The sequence below is a fragment of the Bombina bombina genome, chromosome 12, assembly GCF_027579735.1.
Source record: "Bombina bombina isolate aBomBom1 chromosome 12, aBomBom1.pri, whole genome shotgun sequence".
In the NCBI taxonomy this organism is placed as follows: Eukaryota; Metazoa; Chordata; class Amphibia; order Anura; family Bombinatoridae; genus Bombina; species Bombina bombina.
Genome location: NC_069510.1, coordinates 102,382,653 through 102,407,457, shown reverse-complemented (window position 1 = coordinate 102,407,457; position 24,805 = coordinate 102,382,653). Strand labels below are relative to the sequence as shown.

General features: G+C 41.6%; 1 protein-coding gene across 2 annotated transcripts in view; it reads right to left on the bottom strand.

The window, feature by feature from the left end:
- PHF8 (PHD finger protein 8) overlaps positions 1-24,805 on the bottom strand; it is a 95,972-nt gene that overhangs the window by 5,581 nt on the left and 65,586 nt on the right. For both annotated transcript variants that reach the window (XM_053695342.1, XM_053695343.1), the window contains exon 21: positions 19,190-19,463. In XM_053695342.1, the coding sequence (XP_053551317.1) occupies positions 19,190-19,463 (274 nt within the window). The remainder of the gene's footprint in view (positions 1-19,189; positions 19,464-24,805) is intronic.

Below are 24,805 nucleotides of genomic sequence, written 5' to 3'. Positions count from 1 at the left end.
TTCTTTATTTGGCTTGTTGACAACCTTGACAGATGAAATCTCCCTCTTGGGGGAGATAATTTGAAGTCTAGAAGGTATCCCTGAGATATGATCTCTAGCGCCCAGGGATCCTGGACATCTCTTGCCCAAGCCTGGGCGAAGAGAGAGAGTCTGCCCCCCACTAGATCCGGTCCCGGATCGGGGGCCCTCGGTTCATGCTGTCTTAGGGGCAGCAGCAGGTTTTCTGGCCTGCTTGCCCTTCTTCCAGGACTGGTTAGGTTTCCAGCCTTGTCTGTAACGAGCAACAGCTCCTTCCTGTTTTGGTGCAGTGGAAGTTGATGCTGCACCTGCTTTGAAATTCCGAAAGGGACGAAAATTAGACTGTCTAGCCTTAGCTTTGGCTTTGTCTTGAGGTAGAGCGTGGCCCTTACCTCCTGTAATGTCAGCGATAATTTCTTTCAAACCGGGCCCAAATAAAGTTTGCCCCTTGAAAGGTATATTAAGTAATTTGGACTTAGAAGTTACATCAGCCGACCAGGATTTTAGCCACAGCGCCCTACGTGCCTGAATGGCGAATCCTGAATTCTTAGCCGTAAGTTTGGTTAAATGTACTACGGCCTCCGAAATGAATGAATTAGCTAGTCTAAGGACTCTAAGCCTGTCCGTAATGTCGTCCAGCGTAGCGGAACTAAGGTTCTCTTCCAGAGACTCAATCCAAAATGCTGCCGCAGCCGTAATCGGCGCGATGCATGCAAGGGGTTGCAATATAAAACCTTGTTGAACAAACATTTTCTTAAGGTAACCCTCTAATTTTTTATCCATAGGATCTGAAAAAGCACAGCTATCCTCCACCGGGATAGTGGTGCGCTTAGCTAAAGTAGAGACTGCTCCCTCCACCTTAGGGACCGTTTGCCATAAGTCCCGTGTGGTGGCGTCTATTGGAAACATCTTTCTAAATATTGGAGGGGGTGAGAACGGCACACCGGGTCTATCCCACTCCTTAGTAACAATTTCAGTTAATCTCTTAGGTATAGGAAAAACGTCAGTACTCGCCGGTACCGCAAAGTATTTATCCAACCTACACATTTTCTCTGGTATTGCAACAGTGTTACAATCGTTAAGAGCCGCTAAGACCTCCCCTAGTAATACACGGAGGTTTTCCAATTTAAATTTAAAATTTGAAATATCTGAATCCAATCTGCTTGGATCAGAACCGTCACCTACAGAATGAAGCTCTCCGTCCTCATGCTCTGCAAGCTGTGACGCAGTATCAGACATGGCCCTAGAATTATCAGCGCACTCTGTTCTCACCCCAGAGTGATCACGCTTGCCTCTTAGTTCTGGTAACTTAGCCAAAACTTCAGTCATAACAGTAGCCATATCTTGTAATGTTATCTGTAATGGCTGCCCAGATGTACTAGGCGCCATAATATCACGCACCTCCCGGGCGGGAGACGCAGGTACTGACACGTGAGGCGAGTTAGACGGCATAACTCTCCCCTCGCTGTTTGGTGAAATTTGTTCAATTTGTACAGATTGGCTTTTATTTAAAGTAGTATCAATACAGTTAGTACATAAATTTCTATTGGGCTCCACCTTGGCATTGGAACAAATGACACAGGTATCTTCCTCTGAATCAGACATGTTTAACACACTAGCAATAAACATGCAACTCGGTTACAATCTTATTTAACAAAAACGTACTGTGCCTCGAAGAAGCACTAAACGATTAAATGACAGTTGAAATAATGAACTGAAAAACAGTTATAGCATCACTCTTTAAAAACAACACAACTTGTTAGCAAAGGTTTGTTCCCATTAGTAAAGTAACACTAATTAAATTTTAAACATAAAAATCACAGAGCAACGTTTTAAAACACAGTCACTACATAAGTCTCACAGCTCTGCTGAGAGAATCTACCTCCCTTCAAAGAAGTTTGAAGACCCCTGAGTTCTGTTAGAGATGAACCGGATCATGCAGAAAATACAAGAGTAACTGACTGGAAATTTTTGATGCGTAGCAAAGAGCGCCAAAAACGGCCCCTCCCCCTCACACACAGCAGTGAGAGAGAAACGAAACTGTCATAATCAAAACAAGCAAACTGCCAAGTGGAAAAATAATGCCCAAATATTTATTCACTCAGTACCTCAGAATTGCAAACGATTCTACATTCCAGCAAAAACGTTTAACATGAATTAAATACCTATTAAAAGGTTTAATGTACTTTTACAGAGTAATTCCGGTGAAATACCATCCCCAGAATACTGAAGTGTAGAGTATACATACATGTCATTATAACGGTATGGCAGGATTTTCTCATCAATTCCATTCAGAAAATAAAAACTGCTACATACCTCAATGCAGATTCAACTGCCCGCTGTCCCCTGATCTGAAGCTTTTACCTCCCTCAGATGGCCGAGAAACAGCAATATGATCTTAACTACTCCGGTTAAAATCATAAGAAAAAACTCTGGTAGATTCTTCTTCAAACTCTGCCAGAGAAGTAATAACACGCTCCGGTGCTATTGTAAAATAACAAACTTTTGATTGAAGTTATAAAAACTAAGTATAATCACCATAGTCCTCTCACACCTCCTATCTAGTCTTTGGGTGCAAGAGAATGACTGGAGGTGACGTAGAGGGGAGGAGCTATATAGCAACTCTGCTGGGTGAATCCTCTTGCACTTCCTGTAGGGGAGCAGATAATATCCCAGAAGTAATGATGACCCGTGGACTGATCACACATAACAGAAGAAAAGGGTGGGCCTCATGGACTCTTGCCAATATGAAAGAAATTAATTTATCAGTTAAGTTCTTACATAAATTATGTTTTCTTTCATGTAATTGGCAAGAGCTAGTGATGTATGGGATAGTAATACCCAAGATGTTGAACTCCACAGAAGAGTCACTAGAGAGGGAGGGATAAAAAATAACAACAGACATTTTCCACTGAAAAAATTAAATCCACAACCAAAAAAAAAAAAGTTCTCATAATTGAAAAGAAAAAACTTAACACATAAGCAGAGTAATCAAACTGAAACAGCTGCCTGAAGAACTTTTCTACCAAAAACTGCTTCCGAAGAGGCAAATACATCAAAACGGTAGAATTTAGTAAATGTATGCAAAGAAGACCAAGTTGCTGCTTTGCAAATCTGATTATCTGAAGTTTCATTCTTAAAAGCCCACGAAGTGGAGACTGATCTAGTAGAATGAGCTGTGATTCTCTGAGACGGGACCTGACCCGACTCCAAATAAGCCTGATGAATCAAAAGTTTTAACCAAGATGCCAAGGAAATGGCAGACGCTTTCTGACCTTTCCTAGAACCAGAAGAAACAACAAATAGACTAGAAGTTTTCCTGAAATCTTTAGTAGATTCAACATAATATTTCAAAGCTCTTACAACATCCAGAGAATGTAAGGATCTCTCCAAAGTATTCTTAAGATTAGGACACAAAGAGGGAACAACAATTTCCCTATTAATGTTGTTAGAATTCACAACCTATGGTAGAAATTTAAATAAAGTCTGCAAAACTGCCTTATCCTGATGGATAGCAGAAGAGATGGACAAAAGGAATAACACTTTCCAAGAAAGTAGTTTAATGTCCAAAGAATGCATAGGCTCAAAAGGAGGAGCCTGTAAGGCCTTCTAAACCAAAATAAGACTCCAAGGAGGAGAGATTGATTTAATGACAGGCTTGATACGGACTAAAGCCTGTACAAAACAGTGAATATCAGGAAGTTTAGCAATCTTTCTGTGAAATCAAACAGAACTAGCAGAGATTTGTCCCTTCAAGGAACTTGCAGACAAACCTTTATCCAAACCATCCTGAAGAAACTGTAAAATTCTAGGAATTCTAAAAGAATGCCAGGAGAATTTATGACAAGAACACCATGAAACATAAGTCTTCCAAACTCGATAATAAATCTTCCTAGAGACAGATTTATAAGCCTGTAACATAGTATCAATCACTGAGTCAGAGAAACCTCTATGACCAAGCACTAAGCGTTCAATTTCCATACCTTCAAATTTAATGATTTGAGATCCTGATGGAAAAACGGCCCTTGAGACAGAAGGTCTGGTCTTAAAGGAAGTGGCCAAGGTTGGCAACTGGACTTTCGGACAAGATCCGCATACCAGAACCTGTGAGGCCATGCTGGTACTACCAGAGACACAAATGATCTTGGAGATCACTCTTGGAAGAAGAACTAGATGCGGGAAGATATAAGCAGGTTGGTAAAACCAAGGAACTGCTAACGCATCCACCGACTACGCCTAAGGATCCCTGGACAGGTACCTGGGAAGTTTCTTGTTTAGATGTGAAGCCATCAGATCTATTTCTGGAAGACCCCACATCTGAACAATCTGAAAAAACACATCTGGATGAAGAGACCACTCCCCCGGATGTAAAGTCTGACGGCTCAGCTAATCCGCTTCCCAATTGTCTAGACCTGGGATATGCACTGCAGAAATTAGACAAGAGATGGATTCCGCCCAAGAAAATATCCAAGATACTTCTTTCATAGCTAGGGGACTGTGAGTCCCACCCTGATGATTGACATATGCCACAGTTGTGATATTGTCTGTCTGAAAACAAATGAACGGTTCTCTCTTCAACAGAGGCCAAACCTGAAGAGCCCTGAAAATAGCACAAAGTTCTAAAATATTGATTGGTAACCTCGCCTCTTGAGATTTCCAAACCCCTAGTGCTGTCAGAGATCCCCAGACAGCTCCCCAACCTGAAAAACTTGCATCTGTTGTGATCACAGTCCAGGTTGGACGCACAAAAGAGGCCCCTTGAACTATACAATGGTGATCTAACCACCAAGTCAGAGAGAGTCGAACATTGGGATTTAAGGATATTAATTGTGATATCTTTGTATAATCCCTGCACCATTGTTTCAGCATACAAAGATGTATGAGGTCTCATATGAAAACGAGTAAAGAGGATCGCGTCCGATGCTGCAGTCATGAGACCTAAAACTTCCATGCACATAGCTACTGAAGTGAGTGATTGAGACTGAAGGTTCCGACAAGCTGAAACCAATTTTATTTGTTTGTCTGTTAGAGACAGAGTCATGGACAATGAATCTATCGGGAAACCTAAAAAGGTGACCCGTCTCTGAGGAATTAAGGGACTCTTTGGTAAATTGATCCTCCAACCATGTCTTTGAAGAAACAACACTAGTTGATTCATGTGGGATTCGGCAGAATGTAAAGACTGAGCTAGTACCAAGATATCGTCCAAATAAGGAAACACCGCAATACCCTGTTCTCTGATTACAGAGAGTAGGGCACCGAGAACCTTTGAAGAAATCCTTGGAGCTCTCGCTAGGCCAAATGGAAGAGCGAGAAATTGGTAATGCTTGTCTAGAAAAGAGAATCTCAGAAACCGTGGTCTGGATGAATCAGAATATGAAGATATGCATCCTGTAAGTCTATCATGGACATATAATGACCTTGCTGAACAAAAGGCAGAATAGTCCTTATAGTCACCATTTTGAAAGTTGGCACTCTGACAAAATGATTCAAAATTTTCAGATCATCAAAAACTGGCTTGAATGAATTTTCTTTCTTTGGGACAATGAACAGATTTGAATAAAACCCCAGACCCTGTTCCTGAAACAAAACTGGTATTATTACCCCTGAAAAATCTAGATCTGACACACACTTCAGAAAAGCCTGAGCCTTCACTGGATTTGCTGGGAAGCGTGAAAGAAAAAAATCTTCTTTCAGGAGGTCTTACTCTGAATCCTATTGGAATCCCTTGAGAGACAATACTCTGAATCCATTTATTTTGGACAGAATCTGTTTTGGAAAATGTTTAATCTGCCCCCCACCAGCTGAACTGGAATGAGGGCCTCACCTTCATGCAGTCTTGGGGGCTGGCTTTGGTTTCTTAAAACGGCTTGGATTTACTCCAACTTGAAGAAGGTTTCCAATTGGAACCAGATTCTTTGGGGGGAGGATTGGCTTTCTGTTCCTTATTCTGTTGAAAAGAACAATAATGATTAGAAGCTTTAGATTTACCCTTAAATCTCTTATCCTGAGGTAAAAAAAACTCCCACCCCCACAGTGACAGCTGAAATAATTGAATCTAACTGAGAACCAAATAAATTGTTACATTGGAAAGAAAGATAGTAATCTAGACTTAGATACCATGTCAGCATTCCAATATTTGAGCCACAAAGCTCTTCTAGCTAAAATAGCTAAAGACATAGAAATAACATCAATTTTGATGATATCAAAAATGGCATCAAAGATAAAATGATTAGCATATTGAAGCAAGCGAACAATGCTAGACAAATCAGGGTCTGTTTCCTGTTGCGCTAAGCTTTCCAAACAAAAAGTTGATGCAGCTGCAACATCAGCCATAGAAATTGCAGGCCTGAGAAGATAGCCAGAATATAAATAAGCTATCCTTAGATAAGATTCAAGTTTCCTATCTAAAGGGTCCTTAAAGGAAGTACTATCTTCCATAGGGATAGTAGTACGTTTGGCAAGAGTAGAAATAGCCCCATCATCTTTGGGGATTTTTTCCCAAAACTCCAATCTAACTGCTGGGAAAGGATACAACTTTTTAAACCTAGAAGGAATAAAAGAAGTACCAGGCCTATTCCATTCCTTTGAAATCATATCAGAAATAGCATCAGGAACTGGAAAAACCTCTGGAGTAACTACAGGAGGTTTATAAACAGAATTTAAACGTTTACTAGTTTTATTATCAAGAGGACTAGTTTCCTCAATATCCAAAGTAATCAACACCTCTTAACAAGGAACGAATATACTCCATCTTAAAGAGAAATGTAGATTTGTCAGTGTCAATATCTGAGGTAGGATCTTCTGAATCAGATAGATCCTCATCAGAGGAGGATAATTCAGTATGTTGTTGGTCACTTGAAATTTCATCAACTTTATGAGAAGTTTTAAAAGACCTTTTACGTTTATTAGAAGGCGGAATAGCAGACAAAGCCTTCTGAATCGCATCAGCAATAAATTATTTTATATTCACAGGAATATCATGTACATTAGATGTTGAAGGAACAGCAGGCATTGTACTAGTACTGATGGATACATTCTCTACATGTAAAAGCTTATCATGACAACTATTACATACCACAGCTGGAGATATAATCTCTACTAACTTACAACAGATACACTTATCTTTGGTAGACCTGTTATCAGACAGAAGGAATCCAAACAGTGGTTTCGGAGACAGGATCAGATTGAGACATCTTGCAAATTTAAGAGAAAAAACAACATATAAAGCAAAATTATCAATTTCCTTATATGGCAGTTTCAGGAATGGGGGAAAAAATGCAAACAGCATAGCCCTCTGAGTATAGAAAATGGCAAGGGGCATATAGGAAGTGGGGTTTAAATAAATAAATTATTTGGCGCCAAGTATGACGCACAACGCAAAATTAAATTTTTTGGCGCTAACATCCGGAAATGACGCAACTCACGTCATGGCAGCTGCAACCTTGTGCAAGGAAACCTGGCATCAACTAAGACGCCAGAAATGACGAATTCGCGACACCAAACGTACCTTTGCGGCAAAAAATTCTCAAGCCAAGAATGACGCAATAAATATCAGCATTTTGCGACCTCGCAAGCCTAATTTTGCCCGAGAAAATTAATGAAAAAACAGTCAATTTGAAGAAAAGACTTTACCCCAGGTAAGAAAAAATAACTTCCTAAATATGTTTTTCCAATTTTGAAACTGATAGTCTGCAAAAGGAAATATACATAAACCTGACTCATGGCAAATAAGTACAATACATATATTTAGAACTTTATATTAATACATAAAGTGCCAAACCATAGCTGAGAGTGTCTTAAGTAATGAAAACATACTTACCGAAAGACACCCATCCACATATAGCAGATAGCCAAACCAGTACTGAAACAGTAACAGTAGAGGTAATGGAATATGAGAGTATATCGTCTATCTGAAAAGGGAAGTAGGAGATGAATCTCTACGACCGATAACAGTAAACCTTTGAAGATTTCCCGTTGAGGAAAACCATAATATCAATAGGCGATACTCTCTTCACATCCCTCTGACATTCACTGTACTCAGAGGAATCAGGCTACAAAATGCTGAGAAGCGCATATCACAGAAGAAAATCAAGCACAAACTTACTTCACCACCTCCATAGGGAGGCAAAGTTTGTAAAACTGAATTGTGGGTGTGGTGAGGGGTATATTTATAGACATTTTGAGGTTTGGGAAACTTTGCCCCTCCTGGTAGGATTGTATATCCCATACGTCACTAGCTCATGGACTCTTGCCAATTACATGAAAGAAAGCATACCTAGGTATGCTCAGGAACAGCAATGCACTACTGCGAGCTAGCTGCTTGTTTGTGGCTGTGCATAAATGGCTCTTGTCATTGGCTCACCCAATGTGTTGAGCTATCTCCCAGTAGTGCATGGCTTCTCTTTTAGCAAAGGATATCAAGAGAATTAATTAAATTAGATAATAGAAGTAAATTAAAAAGTTATTTAAAACTGTATGCTCTACCTGAATCACAAAAGAAAAATGTAAGGTTTCATGTCCCTTTAAGAAGGTTTGTATAAAACATGGTCATCTCACTTTCAGATAGTATTTGTAAAATATTTTAATTTACTTTTTGGTTAAAACCTCAGGACCTATATAATGAGCACACCACCTGGCTGATTTTACTGACCTCCCAAATAAAACTGAAGCCAATATTAAGATAAAATTAGCTGCTAATAATTGTATAATTAAATTGTGCCATTTAATTTTGACAGTCTACTCCAGATTTGTTATTGTTTAAAAACATAGATAATGCCTTTAGTTTTGACGCATAACCAACACAGTTATATTAATATACTTTTTACCTCTGTGATTACCTTGTTTCTAAGCCTCTAAAGACTGGACCGTTATTTCAGTTATTTTGACAGAATTGCATTTCAGCCAATCAGTGCTGACTCAAATAACTCCACGGGAGTGAGCACAATATTATCTATATGGCATACATGAGCTAGCTGTAAAAACTGTCCAAATGAACTGGGATTAGAGGCGGCCTTTAAAGGTTTAGAAAAGAAAATTTATGCTTACCTGAATAAATGTATTTCTTTTTTTGACACGATGAGTCCACGGATCATCTAATTACTATTGGGAATACCACTCCTGCCCTGCAGGAGGCGGCAAAGAGCACCACAGCAAAGCTGATAAATATCACCTCCCTTCCCTCCCAACCCAGTCATTCGACCGAAGTAAAGGAGAGAAAGGAAGCAACATGGTTCAGAGGTGTCTGAAGTTTATAATAGTAAAGAATCAGTAGTGTATATGGCCAGAGTAAATTTCAACTTCCAAATGTCCAAATATGATGGGTGAGCAGTGGTAATAATAAAACACACTAGAAAAAGTTACACAAAACCGTGATCAAATTGTCCCAAATTACCAAATTAACAGCTCAAATCAACTTAGGATCAAAGTGTGGATAATCCAACTATCCTCAAGAGGTGCGCTACTGGATAATGATTCCGTTCCGGTGGGCTTGGTGTAAAGGCTGCGCTCTCCAGACGAACTCCCAGAGGAATCCTACATATACAGACGAAATAGAGAGAGAGGCGCCAGACCCATAAAGCAGTAACGTTTGGATGTAGAGACAAATAACATGCAAATAATCCCCCCTTCTAGAGTGGATACTCACAATTGTAGCGGCACTTAGAGCGTGCCCTTCACTGCGAGTCCGGACCGTTGTGAGTCGCCCGACAGACACCCCCAGGCAGATGACGTCACTGGTGGAGCTCCAATAGGCTGTAGGCTGTATCGATCTATGGGATCTCCTTGGGCTCAGCTGGAACTATCAGCGCTCAGTCTCACCATGGGAGTGTGTAAACGATAACCTTAATTGCGGTCAGCAAATGCTTGGATAAGAATTTCTAGTCATGACAATAAGATGTTGGCTGAGTGTACGCAGTAACTATACAGACCACTAGGTTATCGTTTACACACTCCCATGGTGAGACTGAGCGCTGATAGTTCCAGCTGAGCCCAAGGAGATCCCATAGATCGATACAGCCTACAGCCTATTGGAGCTCCACCAGTGACGTCATCTGCCTGGGGGTGTCTGTCGGGCGACTCACAACGGTCCCGACTCGCAGTGAAGGGCACGCTCTAAGTGCCGCTACAATTGTGAGTATCCACTCTAGAAGGGGGGATTATTTGCATGTTATTTGTCTCTACATCCAAACGTTACTGCTTTATGGGTCTGGCGCCTCTCTCTCTATTTCGTCTAGGATCAAAGTGGCAGTGATACTTGCAGTCACCAATCGTCATGTATTAGACAACATGAGTAGATACAGCTGGTAAACTTAACATCAAAATAGTAAATAGGCTTGCACTCACCAGTCACCAAATATTCAACTGCTTGAATGGATACAGCTGAAAGGCGCCGGTATATAAATCCAAAACAGCGTGTAGCTGAAGCGGTGTCCTCTCCAAAACAGCGTCTAGCTGAAGCGATGTCCTCTCCAAAACAGCGTCTAGCTGAAGCGATGTCCTCTTCCCCTGCAGGCTAGATGTAACGTAGCTCTGATGTGGCGTACCACGTGGTGGCAAACCAGCCAATCAATATCAAAAAAAAAAAAAGCAAATCACAATTGCTGTGAAGTAATGGTGACGTGCCGCGCCATGTGATGACGATCCGACCTTTGCTTCTGAGAGGTAGGATTAGGACACAATGAAGGAACAACAATCTCCTGATTAATGTTCCGATCAGAAACAACTTTAGGAAGAAATCCTAATTTAGTACGTAAAACTACCTTATCTGAATGAAAAATAAGGTAAGGGGACACATACTGCAATGCCGAGAGCTCTGACACTCTACGAGCAGAAGAAATAGCAACAAGAAATAAAACTTTCCAAGATAACTTAATATCTAAGGAATGCGTAGGCTCAAACGGAGCCCCTTGAAGAACTTTGAGAACTAAATTAAGACTCCATGGAGGAGTAACTGGCTTTAACACAGGCCTGACAAAAAGACTGTACATCTGGAACATCTGCCAGACGTTTGTGTAACAAAATAGACAAGGCAGAAATTTGACCCTTTAGGGAACTTGTCGATACTCTTTTCTCCAAACCCTCTTGGAGAAAAGACAAAATTCTAGGAATCCTCTCTCTACTCCAGGAGTAACCCTTGGATTCACACCAATAGAGATATTTACGCCATATCTTATGGTAAATCCTTCTAGTTACAGGTTTACGAGCCTGAATCGTGGTCTCTATGACCGATTCTGAAAAGCTCCGCTTGGATAAAATTAAGCATTCAATCTCTAAGCAGTCAGCTTCAGAGAAGCTAGATTTGGGTGACGGAAGGGCCCTTGAATTAGAAGGTCCTTCCAAGGTGGCAGAGATGACATGTCAACCAGATCTGCATAGACAGTATAAAAAATATATAAGTAAGGAAGCGCTAAAAGCTCAAGAATAATGGAAGATGATACTTTGATAAAAAAAAATTCAGATTTACAAAACTTTTTTTCCTATATATATTAAAAATAAAAAATTTAATGCTACTTGGGGGACGTCTCCCAACAATTTGTTTCACCAAATTCTTTTTATATATGTGATAAAATCTAAACACTGTATAACAGATTTAAAACTCTTATAATCAATGTATCTTTAAAAGTAATTTTCACCTTAACACTGTTCGCATAGAGCGATGTAAAATGGCTACTATGAATTTAAATGTTCATATTCAAATGTGATACGTTAACTCTCTTGTGTATCTTTTGAGTTTAACTCATATCCATTTTTGACAGAGCTTGTGATCCTTGCTAAAAAGTCAATCTGAGATTCTGGCCAATTGAGTCTGAAAAAAAGTCTTGTATCAGCGAAAGAGATTTTCTGTACCTGTATGTGCAGGCTCTTAGGGCACAAACTTGTTTCTGTGCTTCTCCGATATTTGATTTAGTTTGTGTGCTGTTAGTAACAGCGCTGCTATTACCTTAGATCTCCCTTCTGGTTTCCACCCAATCAGCTGTGCTGACGTGCGCTCCTGCGCAATTTTAGGCGGGATCCAACAAAACGGCCGTTTGTACGTCTTCTGTCGTCTAAGTTTGCATTTTTTGGTGGCAAATTGGAATAGATCTCCTTCAGGTTCTCCCAGAGCTGGCTTGAACACAGGCCTGATCCTGACCAAGGCCTGACAAAAAGACTGTACATCTGTAACATCTGCCAGACGTTTGTATAACAAAACAGACAAGGCAGAAATTTGACCCTTTAGGGAACTTGTCGATAATCCTTTCTCCAAACCCTCTTGGAAAAAAGACAAAATTCTAGGAATCCTAACTACTCCAGGAGTAGCCCTTGGATTCACACCAATAGAGATAGTTACCCCATATCTTATGGTAAATCCTTCTAGTTACAGGTTTACGAGCCTGAATCATGGTCTCTATGACCGATTCTGAAAAGCCCCGCTTGGATAAAATTAAGCGTTCAATCTCCAAAGCAGTCAGCTTCAGAGAAGCTAGATTTGGGTGAAGGAAGGGCCCTTGAATTAGAAGGTCCTTCCAAGGTGGCAGAGATGACATGTCCACCAGACCTGCATACCAAATCCTGCAAGGCCAAGTCGGTGCAATGAAAATCACTGAAGCCCTCTCCTGCTTGACTCGAGCAATGACCCGAGGAAGAAGAGCAAACGGGGGAAATAGGTATGCTAGACTGAAGGTCCAAGGTACCACCAGGGCATCTATCAGTACCGCCTGAGGGTCCCTGGACCTCGACCCATACCTCGGGAGCTTGGCATTCTTCCGAGATGACATGAGATCTAATTTCCGGATGGAGTTCCCACTCCCCCGGATGAAAGGTCTGCCTGCTCAGGAAGTCCACCTCCCAGTTGTCCACCCCTGGGATGTGGATCGCCAACAGACAGCAAGAATGGGCTTCCACCCACTGAATTATTTTTGTTACCTCTGTCATTGCTAAGGAACTCCTCGTTCCTCCCTGATGATTGATGTAAGCCACTGAAGTTATGTTGTCCGTCTGGAACCTGATAAACTGGACCGAGACTAACTGCGGCAAGGCCAAAAGAGCATTGTAGATTGCTTTCAGCTCCAGAATGTTTATAGGTAGAACAGACTCTGACCGAGTCCAGACTGCTCCCCATCCTAGAAGGCTGGCGTCTGTTGTCACAATCACCCAAGGTTCCCTGGGAGAGATGATCCAGAGACAACCACCACTGAAGAGAATCCCTTGACTCCTGCTCCAGTAGTATTCGAGGAGACAAGTACGCATAATCTCCATTCCATTGCTTGAGCATGTTTAACTGCAGAGACCTGAGATGGAACCAAGCAAACGGGATGATGTCCATTGCTGCCACCATCAGCCCGATTACCTCCATGCACTGAGCCACTGATGGCCGAGGAGTTGACTGTAGGGCTAGACAACTATTGAAAATCTTTGATTTCCTGACTTCTGTCAGAAAAATCTTCATTGATAGGGAATCTATTATAGTTCTTAAGAAAGATACCCTTGTGTTTGGAACTAAAGAGCTCTTTTCCAAAATTACTTTCCAACCGTGAGATCGCAGGAAGGATAACAAAATTTCCGTGTGATCTTGCTTGTTGTAAGGATAGCGACCTAGACCAGGATGTCGTCCAGATAGGGCGCCACTGCAATGCCCCGTAAGCGAAGCATCGCCAACAGCAAACCCAGAACCTTTGAAAAAATTCTGGGAGCTGTGGCAAAGCCAAAAGGGAAGAGCCACAAATTGGAAGTGTTTGCCTAGAAAGGCAAACCTTAGAAACTTGTGATGATCCTTGTGAATAGGAACATGCAGGTATGCGTCCTTTAAATCCCCCGTTGTCATGAATTGACCCTCTTGGACCAAAGGAAGAATGGAACGAATAGTTTCCATCTTGAAGGATGGTACTCTGAGGAATTTGTTTAGACCCGAGATCCAAAATTGGTCTGAATGTTCCCTTTTTTTGGGAACCATAAACAGATTGGAATAAAATCCCCGACCCTGTATCGGAACAGGAACTATGGTTCTTAGGTCGGAGAGGTCTCTTACACAGTGTAAGAACGCCTCTCTTTTTGTGTGGTCTACAGATAATCTTCAAAGCAGAAACCTGCCTCTGGGAGGAAAACTTTTGAATTCTAGTTTGTATCCCTGGGACACTATGTCTACAGCCCAGGGATCCGGGACATCTGGAGCCCAAGCCTGAGCGAAGAAGGAAAGTCTGCCCCCTACAAGATCCGGTCCTGGATCGGGGGCATACCCTTCATGCTGTCTTTGATTCAATAGCAGGATTCTTGGATTGTTCCCTCTTATTCCAAGACTGATTGGGTCTCCATGATGGTTTAGACTGTTCCTGCTTGGAAGCGGAAGAATTTCCCTTGAAATTTCGAAAGGAACGAAAATTACTCTGACGTCCCTTCTGTTTGTTTCTCTTATCCCCAGGGCCGGATTTACATCTCAGGTGCCTGTAGACACAAAAACCTGAAGCGCAATATATATATATACAGGTAGCCCTCAGTTAACGCCGGGGTTAGGTTCCAGAAGGAATGGTTGTAAATCGAAACCATTGTAAATTGAAACCCAGTTGATAATGTAAATCAATGGGAAGTGAGGTTCCAGGCCCCTCTCAAAATTGGCATAAGTAACACCTAATACATTATTTTTAAAGCTTTGAAATGAAGACTTTAAATACTAAACAGTATTATAAACCTAATAAAATAATCACACAACACAGAATATATAATTAAACTAAGCTAAATGAACAAAAACATTTGCTAAACAGCATTATAAACCTAATAAAATAATCACACAATACAGACTTTACTTGCATTTTTCTGCAAACAGTTCTTTCTATGCATTCCAATCTGGACTGATTTATAGACAGGAAGATCTTGTTCCTTTGCAAGCTGCTCATAGCTCAGGTCTGGTTAAACTGATTAATTTCAGCTTGCTTGGCTTTGCTGCAACTCAAGCGGACAGCTCAACCTACTGGCTATTTTAATCAATGCACTGCTTCTCAATGCTTTTCAATAGCAGTCACATGACTGAAAAAAAAGGTTGTTATTCTGAAACGGTGCAAATTGAATCGTTGTAAACCGAGGGTCACACACATACATATATATTTAGGAGCTCTACTTTTTATGACCTAGAGAGTGGTATTTGTATATAGTAAATAATCCAGTAAATTAAGAGTCACGAGTAAAATTCAATTTACCACAAAACACAAACATACCACACTCACTTGATAAAGAACAGTTGAACAATTTTTAATGTGATGTGTGTATGTATGTATACACACACACACACACACACACACACATATATATATAAATATATATATATATATATACACACACATACACAAACACTGTATATATATATATATATATATATATATATATATATATATATATATATATATACACACACATACACACACACAATAATATATATACACACAAATATGCCATGTGAGTGGTTTACACACATACACATTTTTATTTTGCTAGTTAACCTTTAGTAATCAAGCTCTTCATTTATAGCAACAGCCTTACAGTCTACAAACATCGTTGTCAAAGTGCCCTAAAGGCTGTAAATCGCAATCAACAGCTTGTAATAAAGAGCAGAGCAGCTAGTCCCACATAACCTCCTCACCTCCAATGCCTTTATAGAACAAAAACATACATCCTGAAGCAGAATTTAACCCCCTCGTTATCAAAATGCACTACAGCACATAACAAGTGAATACACTGCAATCCTCTCTGGTAGCCAAGGGGTTAAAGTGTGCTCTGCTTGTTATGTTGTCATTCTAGGCAGCATTAGAAACCTTGTACAGTCCTAACCTGTCCTGAAGCCTTCATTCCTTCAACAAACACTTTTGTGTCTGCTCCACATCAGCATGGAGCTTGGCTGTGTGAAGGAGGAAGTACATAAAATGAAAGTGAAACTTACACAGTAAACATGCCTGGCGAAAATGGGAGGTGTTTAGTTTAAATCTTTGCTCCTCTCTCCTTTATGGCTCCCTGGACTGCTGTAACATATTTCCAATGAAACACTCGACTCTGTAAGCAGCTGGCAGCACAATTCTTACTAAAATGAATACCCTTAGAATTATTTTTTTTTAAAAAAAATACACTGACTACAGGCAGGCACCCCTCACTGCAATGCGCCTGAAGGCACGCCTACTAGTCCTAATGGAAAATCCGGCCCTGCTTATCCTGCGGGAATAGATGACCCTTACCTCCCGTAATATCAGAAATTATTTCCGTCAAGCCCAGTCCAAACAAGGTCTTCCCCTTGTAAGGAATCGCTAAAAGCTTAGACTTACAGGATACATCCGCAGACCAAGGTTTTAACCATAAGGCTCTGTGAGCTAGAACAGAGAAACCTGAAATATTTGCTCCAAGCTTGATAACTTGAAGGGAAGCATCCGTAATAAAGGAATTAGCCAATTTAAGAGCTTTTATCCTATCCTGGATCTCATCCAGGGGAGTGTCTGTCCTAATAGCATCAGACAACGCATCAAACCAATATGCTGCCGCACTGGTGACGGTAGCAATGCACACAGCTGGTTGCCACTGTAAAGCCTGGTGTACGTACATCTTTTTGAGTAACCCCTCTAATTTTTTGTCCATAGGATCTTTAAAAGCACAACTATCCTCTATGGGTATAGTAGTTCTCTTAGCCAGAGTGGAAACCGCTGCTTCCACCTTGGGGACTGTTTGCCAAGCCACCTTGACAGAGTCGGCTATGGGGAACATCTTTTTAAATATAGGAGATGGAGAAAAAGAGATACCCGGTCTCTCCAACTCCTTAGTAATGATCTCAGAAGCTCGGTCTGGAACCGGAAAAACATCTATCGAGGAAGGAACCTTGAAATATTTGTTAAGCTTACTGGATTTCTTAGGATTAATAACGACCGTGGAGTCGTCGTCCAATGTAGCTAAAACCTCCTTAAGTAGTAGACGGAGTGCTCTAACTTAAACCTGAAAGATACCAATTCAGTATCAGTAAGAGGGATTACATTGTCGGAATCTGAAATTTCACCTTCAGATGCTACTACGGTATCCTCCTCCTCAGGCTTCTGCTCGCTTACTGAATGTCTGATTTTCCTCTTACGCTTTCCCTGCAACGGACAACGCATCTGAAACTGCAGAAGACATAAGAGAAGCAATGTCTTGTAAAGTAACCCCAGCAGGAGTTATAGAGGAAGCGCAGGGCACTGCATGTGAGGGCGGTAAAATTTGGAACGCTTGAGATTAGACTCCTGAACAGCATCCTCTTTTGAAAATGATGGCTGAGCAAAAAGTCTATCCCTATAATTTAAAGTCCTCTCATTACATGAGGAACAGAAAGGAATTGGTGGTTCCAGATTGGCATCAAAGCATAAAGAACAAGTGACAGCTTGCAAGGACTCTTGGTCCATCTTAACTCACAACTGTTCACAAAAATAAAGAATTTTTAAGCAATTTTAGAACTGAACAAAAAAACCTTACTGTCTCTTTAAATTTAAAAAAAAACAACTTTTTTTTCCTTTTTAGCGTATGTACAGTAATACAAATTAGCCCTGCAGATCACCTCTACAGTAAAATGCTGAGGTGCCTACCTGTCTGAAGAAAACGAACCTCTCTGCCTAAACAGGAGCCGGTCCCACTAAAAGAACCGGAACTCTGCAGTCGCTAGTTGGCACGCATCCAATTCACCAAAGATGCGCAGATGAATATGCTAACAAGCGCTTCTTCTTCCGACTAGATGCGCAGAAGAAAATGCCAACAAGCTTCTTCTTCCGACTATCAGGAAAAGGAAGTAAGAAAGGGCGTGCAATGCGATCCCCTAGTGCGGGCGTCGCCAAATCCTGTCATCTCCTGGTCATGAATATTATTAAAAAACACCGGGAGATGAGAACCACCGGGAGATTCTATAAAAAAACACTGGGAGATTCTATAACCAGCCCCAGTGCCTGTGCTGTTAATGTCCACATATATCTACTGACAATGTAGGAGTTTTGTGCCATAAAGTGTCCCATATCCCATGAGTCTCTTTATTGTCCCTTGTTGAAATCAAGTGCCTAACTTTTTCAGAGTCCTTGTCCCCCAGATAATAAGTCAGCACTTACCTCATCTGCCAGGCAGTAAGGCAGCTCCCAGGTTTGAGAGGTCCTCTCCCTCACATGGACCTGTGACAAAAGGAAAAAGACTGAGTAAGATCCCACAGTTTTTCAGAGTTAGGGCAGCATCAGTATGGAAGGCGCAGTGAGAATTATGTCCCACAAGTTCCCATCACTCTGAAGCCACCACTGCTCTACTGAAGAGAATGATCTGGACTACGGCTACACCCCAGGATAAAGCAGCACAATCCTGTACTACTTTAAAAATAATAAACTCTTTTTCCAACACCTAATTTACCACCTCCTTGCTCTTAACGTAGGCAAAGAGAATGACTGGGTTGGGAGGGAAGGGAGGTGATATTTATCAGCTTTGCTGTGGTGCTCTTTGCCGCCTCCTGCAGGGCAGGAGTGGTATTCCCAATAGTAATTAGATGATCCGTGGACTCATTGTGTCATCAAAAAGAAATTAGCATATGAGCCTACCTAGGTTTAGCTTTCAAAAAACAGCAAGAGAACAAAGCAAATTTGATGTTTAAAGTAAATTGGATAGTTGTTTAAAACTGCATGCCCTATCTGACAGTTTAATTTTGACTAGACTGTCCCTTTAAGTTTATGTTTAACTTTTGTGTTGTGATTAACCACACCTGTACATACAAACAATAGTTCTAGAATAAAGTGGGTCTAACATATACATTTAGGCTCCATTGAATACTGCTCTTCTATAAATGATAGAAAAAAATTATTAGTCTCTTTAAACATTTTACAGGCAGCTTAAATGTTAAAGGGACATGAAACCCCAAATCTGTCCCTTTATGTAACATTTATAAATAACAGAAAATGTAATAATATTGCAAAGTATTACACTTCCTCCACCCAGCTAATTAATACCATCTGCTGCCAAATGTTTCAGTGGAGAACACTTTGCTAAAAAAAAATCCCAAAAACAAAACCCCAAAAAATAAATTATTTGGTGCATATGCACACTTGAAATGTTTTTAAGCATTTCAAGTGATGACTAGCGCATATCATACAATCCAGTTGCATTGCACTGTACAGATAAAAATGTTGGTGTTGCAATGGGTAATAAAGAGTTAATTTAGTGTCATTACCCTGTGCTGCTGGGCTACCAGGGGAGGTTGCTGACAGCCGCCTGTGTGAGAGGAAGACTCCTGGAGCCATTGGGGTAGTGCCACGGTTTATCTGTGCCATGCCAAATATGTTGGGACCTGCTGTGTACTCGTGGTCGGCAAGGCTGCCAGAGAAAACCTCAGGCTGGGTCTCAGGGGGAGGTGGGTCCGGCTCTGCTGGTAGGGGGACAGGCTCAGGCTCAATTGGTGGCTTTTTCTTAGCACTCACTTTCTTCTTTTGAGATTTCTGTTGTTCCTGAATAATAAAATAATCACATGCAACAGGTACCATTTACTGGTAATCACAAGGGTGGATAAAATGGCTGAACAAAATCACAATAGACAGTTAAATAAGATCAACATCTCCATAAAAACAAAATGTATGCTTACCTGATAAATTTATTCATTTCTTGACACAGTGAGTCCACGAATCATCATCAATTACTGTTGGTAATATCACTTCTGGCCAGCAGGAGGAGGAAAAGAGCACCACAGGAAACTGTTAAGTATCACTTCCCTTCCCACAACCCCCAGTCATTCGACCGAAGGAAAGGAGAGAAAGGAAACACAAGGTGCAGAGGTGCCTGAAGTTAATATAAACAAACTGTCTGAAAAACAGGGAGGGCTGTGGACTGACCGTGTCAAGAAATAAATAAATTTATCATATAAGCATAAATTTTGTTTTCTTTCTAATGACACGGTGAGTCCACGGATCATCATCAATTACTTGTTGGGAATCAATACCCAAGCTAGAGGACACGACAGCTAACCTAATTAGAAGGCATCACTGCTTGTAGAACCTTTCTCCCAAAGAAACCTCAGCCGAGGCAAAAGTATAACATTTGGAAAAAGAATGCAGAGAAGACCAAGTTGCATCCTGCAAACTTGTGCCACAGAAACTTCATTTGTGAAAGCCCAGGAAGAGGAAACAGCCATTGTAGACTGAGCTGAAATTCTCTCAGAAAGCTGCTGTCCAACAGTCTCATATGACAACCAAAGTATACTTCTCAACCCGAGAAAAAGAGAAGAATCTGTAGCTTTCTGACCCTTATGTTTCCCAGAGAAACAAACAAACAAGGCAGAATACCGTCGCGAAACCTTAGTCGCCTGTAAGAAGAACTTCAAAGCATGCACAACATCCAGGTTGTGTAACAAACGATCCTAATGAGGAGGAGGATTAGGACATAAAGGAACAATAATTTCCTGATTAAAATTCCTGTCCGAAACATCCTTTAGGAAGAAAACCTTATTTAGTACGAAACCACACCTTATCATCATGAAAGGTAAGAGGAATCCCACTGCAGAGCTGAGAGTTCTGATACTCTCCGAGCAGAAGAGACAGTATCAAGAAACAACCTTCCAATAATTTTATAGAATGCATTGGTTCAAACGAAGCCTGCTGCAAAACTTTAAGAACCCAGTTAAGACCCCAAGGAGGAGAAACCGACATAAACAAATAAGAAAATTGCCCAACTGGAATGACAGCCAGACGCTATGTGGCAAAAATACAATGCAACAAAACTTCAGGATACTTGCTGACGAACACTTCTCCAGGCCATCCTGGAGAAAGGGAAAAATTCAAAGAATCCGGACTCTACTCAAGGAGACATCCATTAATTCACACTCAAGAAGGATATTCATGAGAATGCTCCTAAAAACCAGTCTGTGAGCCCAAACCATGGCCTCAATGACCAACAACAGAAAACTCATGCTTAGACAGAACTAAGCCTTCAATCTCCAAGCAGTCAGCTTTTAGAGAAAAACAGACTTTGATGAAGGAAGAGACCCTGATTTAGAAGGTCCTTCCTCAGAGGCAGCCTCCAAGGTGGGAGACACATCTCCACTAGGTCTGCACACCAGATCCTGCGAGGCCATGCAGGAGCTATTAGAATCACTGACACTCCCTACTGTGTGATATGAGTGATGACTCGTGGAAGGAGAGCAAACGGATGAACCAGTTAAGTCAATCTGAAATCCCAAACGACCGCCAAAGCATCTATCAGAGCAGCCTGAGGATCCCTTGACCTAGAACTGTACCTTACATAAGCTTGGCATTTAGCAGAGACGCCATCAGATCCAACTCCGGCATCCCCCTCTTGAGGGATAAACTGGAGAACACCTCCAAAAGGAGTTCTCACTCCCCAGGATGAAATAACTGACAGTTCATGACAGACAGCAATAGTGAGCGTCCACCCACTGAACAATCCCAGTCACCCCCTACATGGCTAAGGAACTTCTAGTTCCTCCTGGTGAATAATGAAAGCCATGGAGGTGATATCGTCAGACTGGAACCAAACCAAGGACGACTAAGACCAATTCAGAGCATTGTAAATCGCTCTCCAATCCAATATGATAAGGAGGAAGCAGAAACTCTGAGCGCATTCTCCCTGCACCTAAAAGCAAATACCAGACTGCTTCCCAGCCGAGCAGGTTGGCATCCGTGGTCACATCACCCAGGAATGTGTACAGAAACACGTGCCCTAAGACAGATGCTCCTGAAAACCACTACAGGAGAAAGTCTCTTGACGACTGATCTAGATCTATCCTCTGAGACAGATCTGAATGATCTCCTCTTATGAAAATAACAACAAGGAATGATGTCCACTGAATCATTAGACCAACTCCTTCCTACCATAAGAGGCTGAAGGAAAAAACTTCAGTTAGATCCAGACTCCCACCTCTGGTAGCAACATGGCTCTATTGACCGGACCAGTAACGCTTGCTGTTGGTCAGACAGGAGACTGCGGAGAGGGAAAAATCCTTGATTGTCTAACCTCTGTTAGGAATCTTCTCCCAGATAGAGAACCTAATAAGGTCCACAAAAAAAATCACCCTTGAAGGTGGAACAAGGGAACTCTCCTCCAGATTCTTCTCCCCTCCATGGGAAAATAGATTGGACAAGATCTCTGGAAAGAGTTTGTTCAAAGGAAGGATGACACCTGACCCCTAATGTCCATAAAAGCACCCTTGCACAACCCCAGGACCCAAAGGTCCTACCAGGAAGACAGAAAACTTGAGTACATCCCTATCACAGGAACAATAAATACATATCCTTCAGGTCTATGTTCTGTCTGAACCAAAAGAGAATGGATACAACATTGAAGGTCAGAACCTGAGAAAACTTGCGGTAAATACCTAGATCCCGTTCCCAGACTGGAACTATCACCCTCAGAGAGAAATGTCCTGAACCCAATTCAAGCAAAGTCTCTCATCATACCTGGATTTCAGATACTCAGAAGGAGAAATCTACCCTTGGAAGAGAAACTTAGATTGGACTCCAAAAACATGTACTGACACTGCATAAAGAGAAAAAAAGGAAAACTTTTCCTTTAGTCTGACTCTCTTGACGTGAGGTAGAAAAAAAGACCCATACAGTCAGACGATAATTCTGCCAGGCGACCGAGTCCAAAAAAGGTCTCATCCAACTTCTTATGCATGGATCTTTAAGGGAGCAGCTACCCACATAGGGATCAAAGTTCTCAGCCATAGTAGCAAAAACAGAATTTATGTTTACCTGATAAATTACTTTCTCCAACGGTGTGTCCGGTCCACGGCGTCATCCTTACTTGTGGGATATTCTCCTCCCCAACAGGAAATGGCAAAGAGCCCAGCAAAGCTGGTCACATGATCCCTCCTAGGCTCCGCCTTCCCCAGTCATTCGACCGACGTAAAGGAGGAATATTTGCATAGGAGAAATCATATGATACCGTGGTGACTGTAGTTAAAGAAAATAAATTATCAGACCTGATTAAAAAACCAGGGCGGGCCGTGGACCGGACACACCGTTGGAGAAAGTAATTTATCAGGTAAACATAAATTCTGTTTTCTCCAACATAGGTGTGTCCGGTCCACGGCGTCATCCTTACTTGTGGGAACCAATACCAAAGCTTTAGGACACGGATGAAGGGAGGGAGCAAATCAGGTCACCTAGATGGAAGGCACCACGGCTTGCAAAACCTTTCTCAAAAATAGCCTCAGAAGAAGCAAAAGTATCAAATTTGTAAAATTTAGTAAAAGTGTGCAGTGAAGACCAAGTCGCTGCCTTACATATCTGATCAACAGAAGCCTCGTTCTTGAAGGCCCATGTGGAAGCCACAGCCCTAGTGGAATGAGCTGTGATTCTTTCAGGAGGCTGCCTTCCGGCAGTCTCGTAAGCCAATCTGATGATGCTTTTAAGCCAAAAAGAAAGAGAGGTAGAAGTTGCTTTTTGACCTCTCCTTTTACCAGAATAAACAACAAACAAGGAAGATGTTTGTCTAAAATTCTTTGTAGCATCTAAATAGAATTTTAGAGCACGAACTACGTCCAAATTGTGCAACAAACGTTCCTTCTTTGAAACTGGATTCGGACACAAAGAAGGCACGACTATCTCCTGGTTAATGTTTTTGTTAGAAACAACTTTCGGAAGAAAACCAGGTTTAGTACGCAAAACCACCTTATCTGCATGGAACACCAGATAAGGAGGAGAACACTGCAGAGCAGATAATTCTGAAACTCTTCTAGCAGAAGAAATTGCAACCAAAAACAAAACTTTCCAAGATAATAACTTAATATCAACGGAATGTAAGGGTTCAAACGGAACCCCCTGAAGAACTGAAAGAACTAAATTGAGACTCCAAGGAGGAGTCAAAGGTTTGTAAACAGGCTTGATTCTAACCAGGGCCTGAACAAAGGCTTGAACATCTGGCACAGCTGCCAGCTTTTTGTGAAGTAACACAGACAAGGCAGAAATCTGTCCCTTCAAGGAACTTGCAGATAATCCTTTCTCCAAACCTTCTTGAAGAAAGGATAGAATCTTAGGAATTTTTATCTTGTCCCAAGGGAATCCTTTAGATTCACACCAACAGATATATTTTTTCCATATTTTGTGGTAGATTTTTCTAGTTACAGGCTTTCTGGCCTGAACAAGAGTATCAATGACAGAATCTGAGAACCCTCGCTTTGATAAGATCAAGCGTTCAATCTCCAAGCAGTCAGTTGGAGTGAGACCAGATTCGGATGTTCGAACGGACCTTGAACAAGAAGGTCCCGTCTCAAAGGTAGCTTCCATGGTGGAGCCGATGACATATTCACCAGGTCTGCATACCAAGTCCTGCGTGGCCACGCAGGAGCTATCAAGATCACCGATGCCCTCTCCTGATTGATCCTGGCTACCAGCCTGGGGATGAGAGGAAACGGCGGGAATACATAAGCTAGTTTGAAGGTCCAAGGTGCTACTAGTGCATCTACTAGAGTCGCCTTGGGATCCCTGGATCTGGACCCGTAGCAAGGAACCTTGAAGTTCTGACGAGAGGCCATCAGATCCATGTCTGGAATGCCCCACAACTGAGTAATTTGGGCAAAGATTTCCGGATGGAGTTCCCACTCCCCCGGATGAAATGTCTGACGACTCAGAAAATCCGCTTCCCAATTTTCCACTCCTGGGATGTGGATTGCAGACAAGTGGCAGGAGTGAGTCTCCGCCCATTGAATGATTTTGGTCACTTCTTCCATCGCCAGGGAACTCCTTGTTCCCCCCTGATGGTTGATGTACGCAACAGTCGTCATGTTGTCTGATTGAAACCGTATGAATTTGGCCTTTGCTAGCTGAGGCCAAGC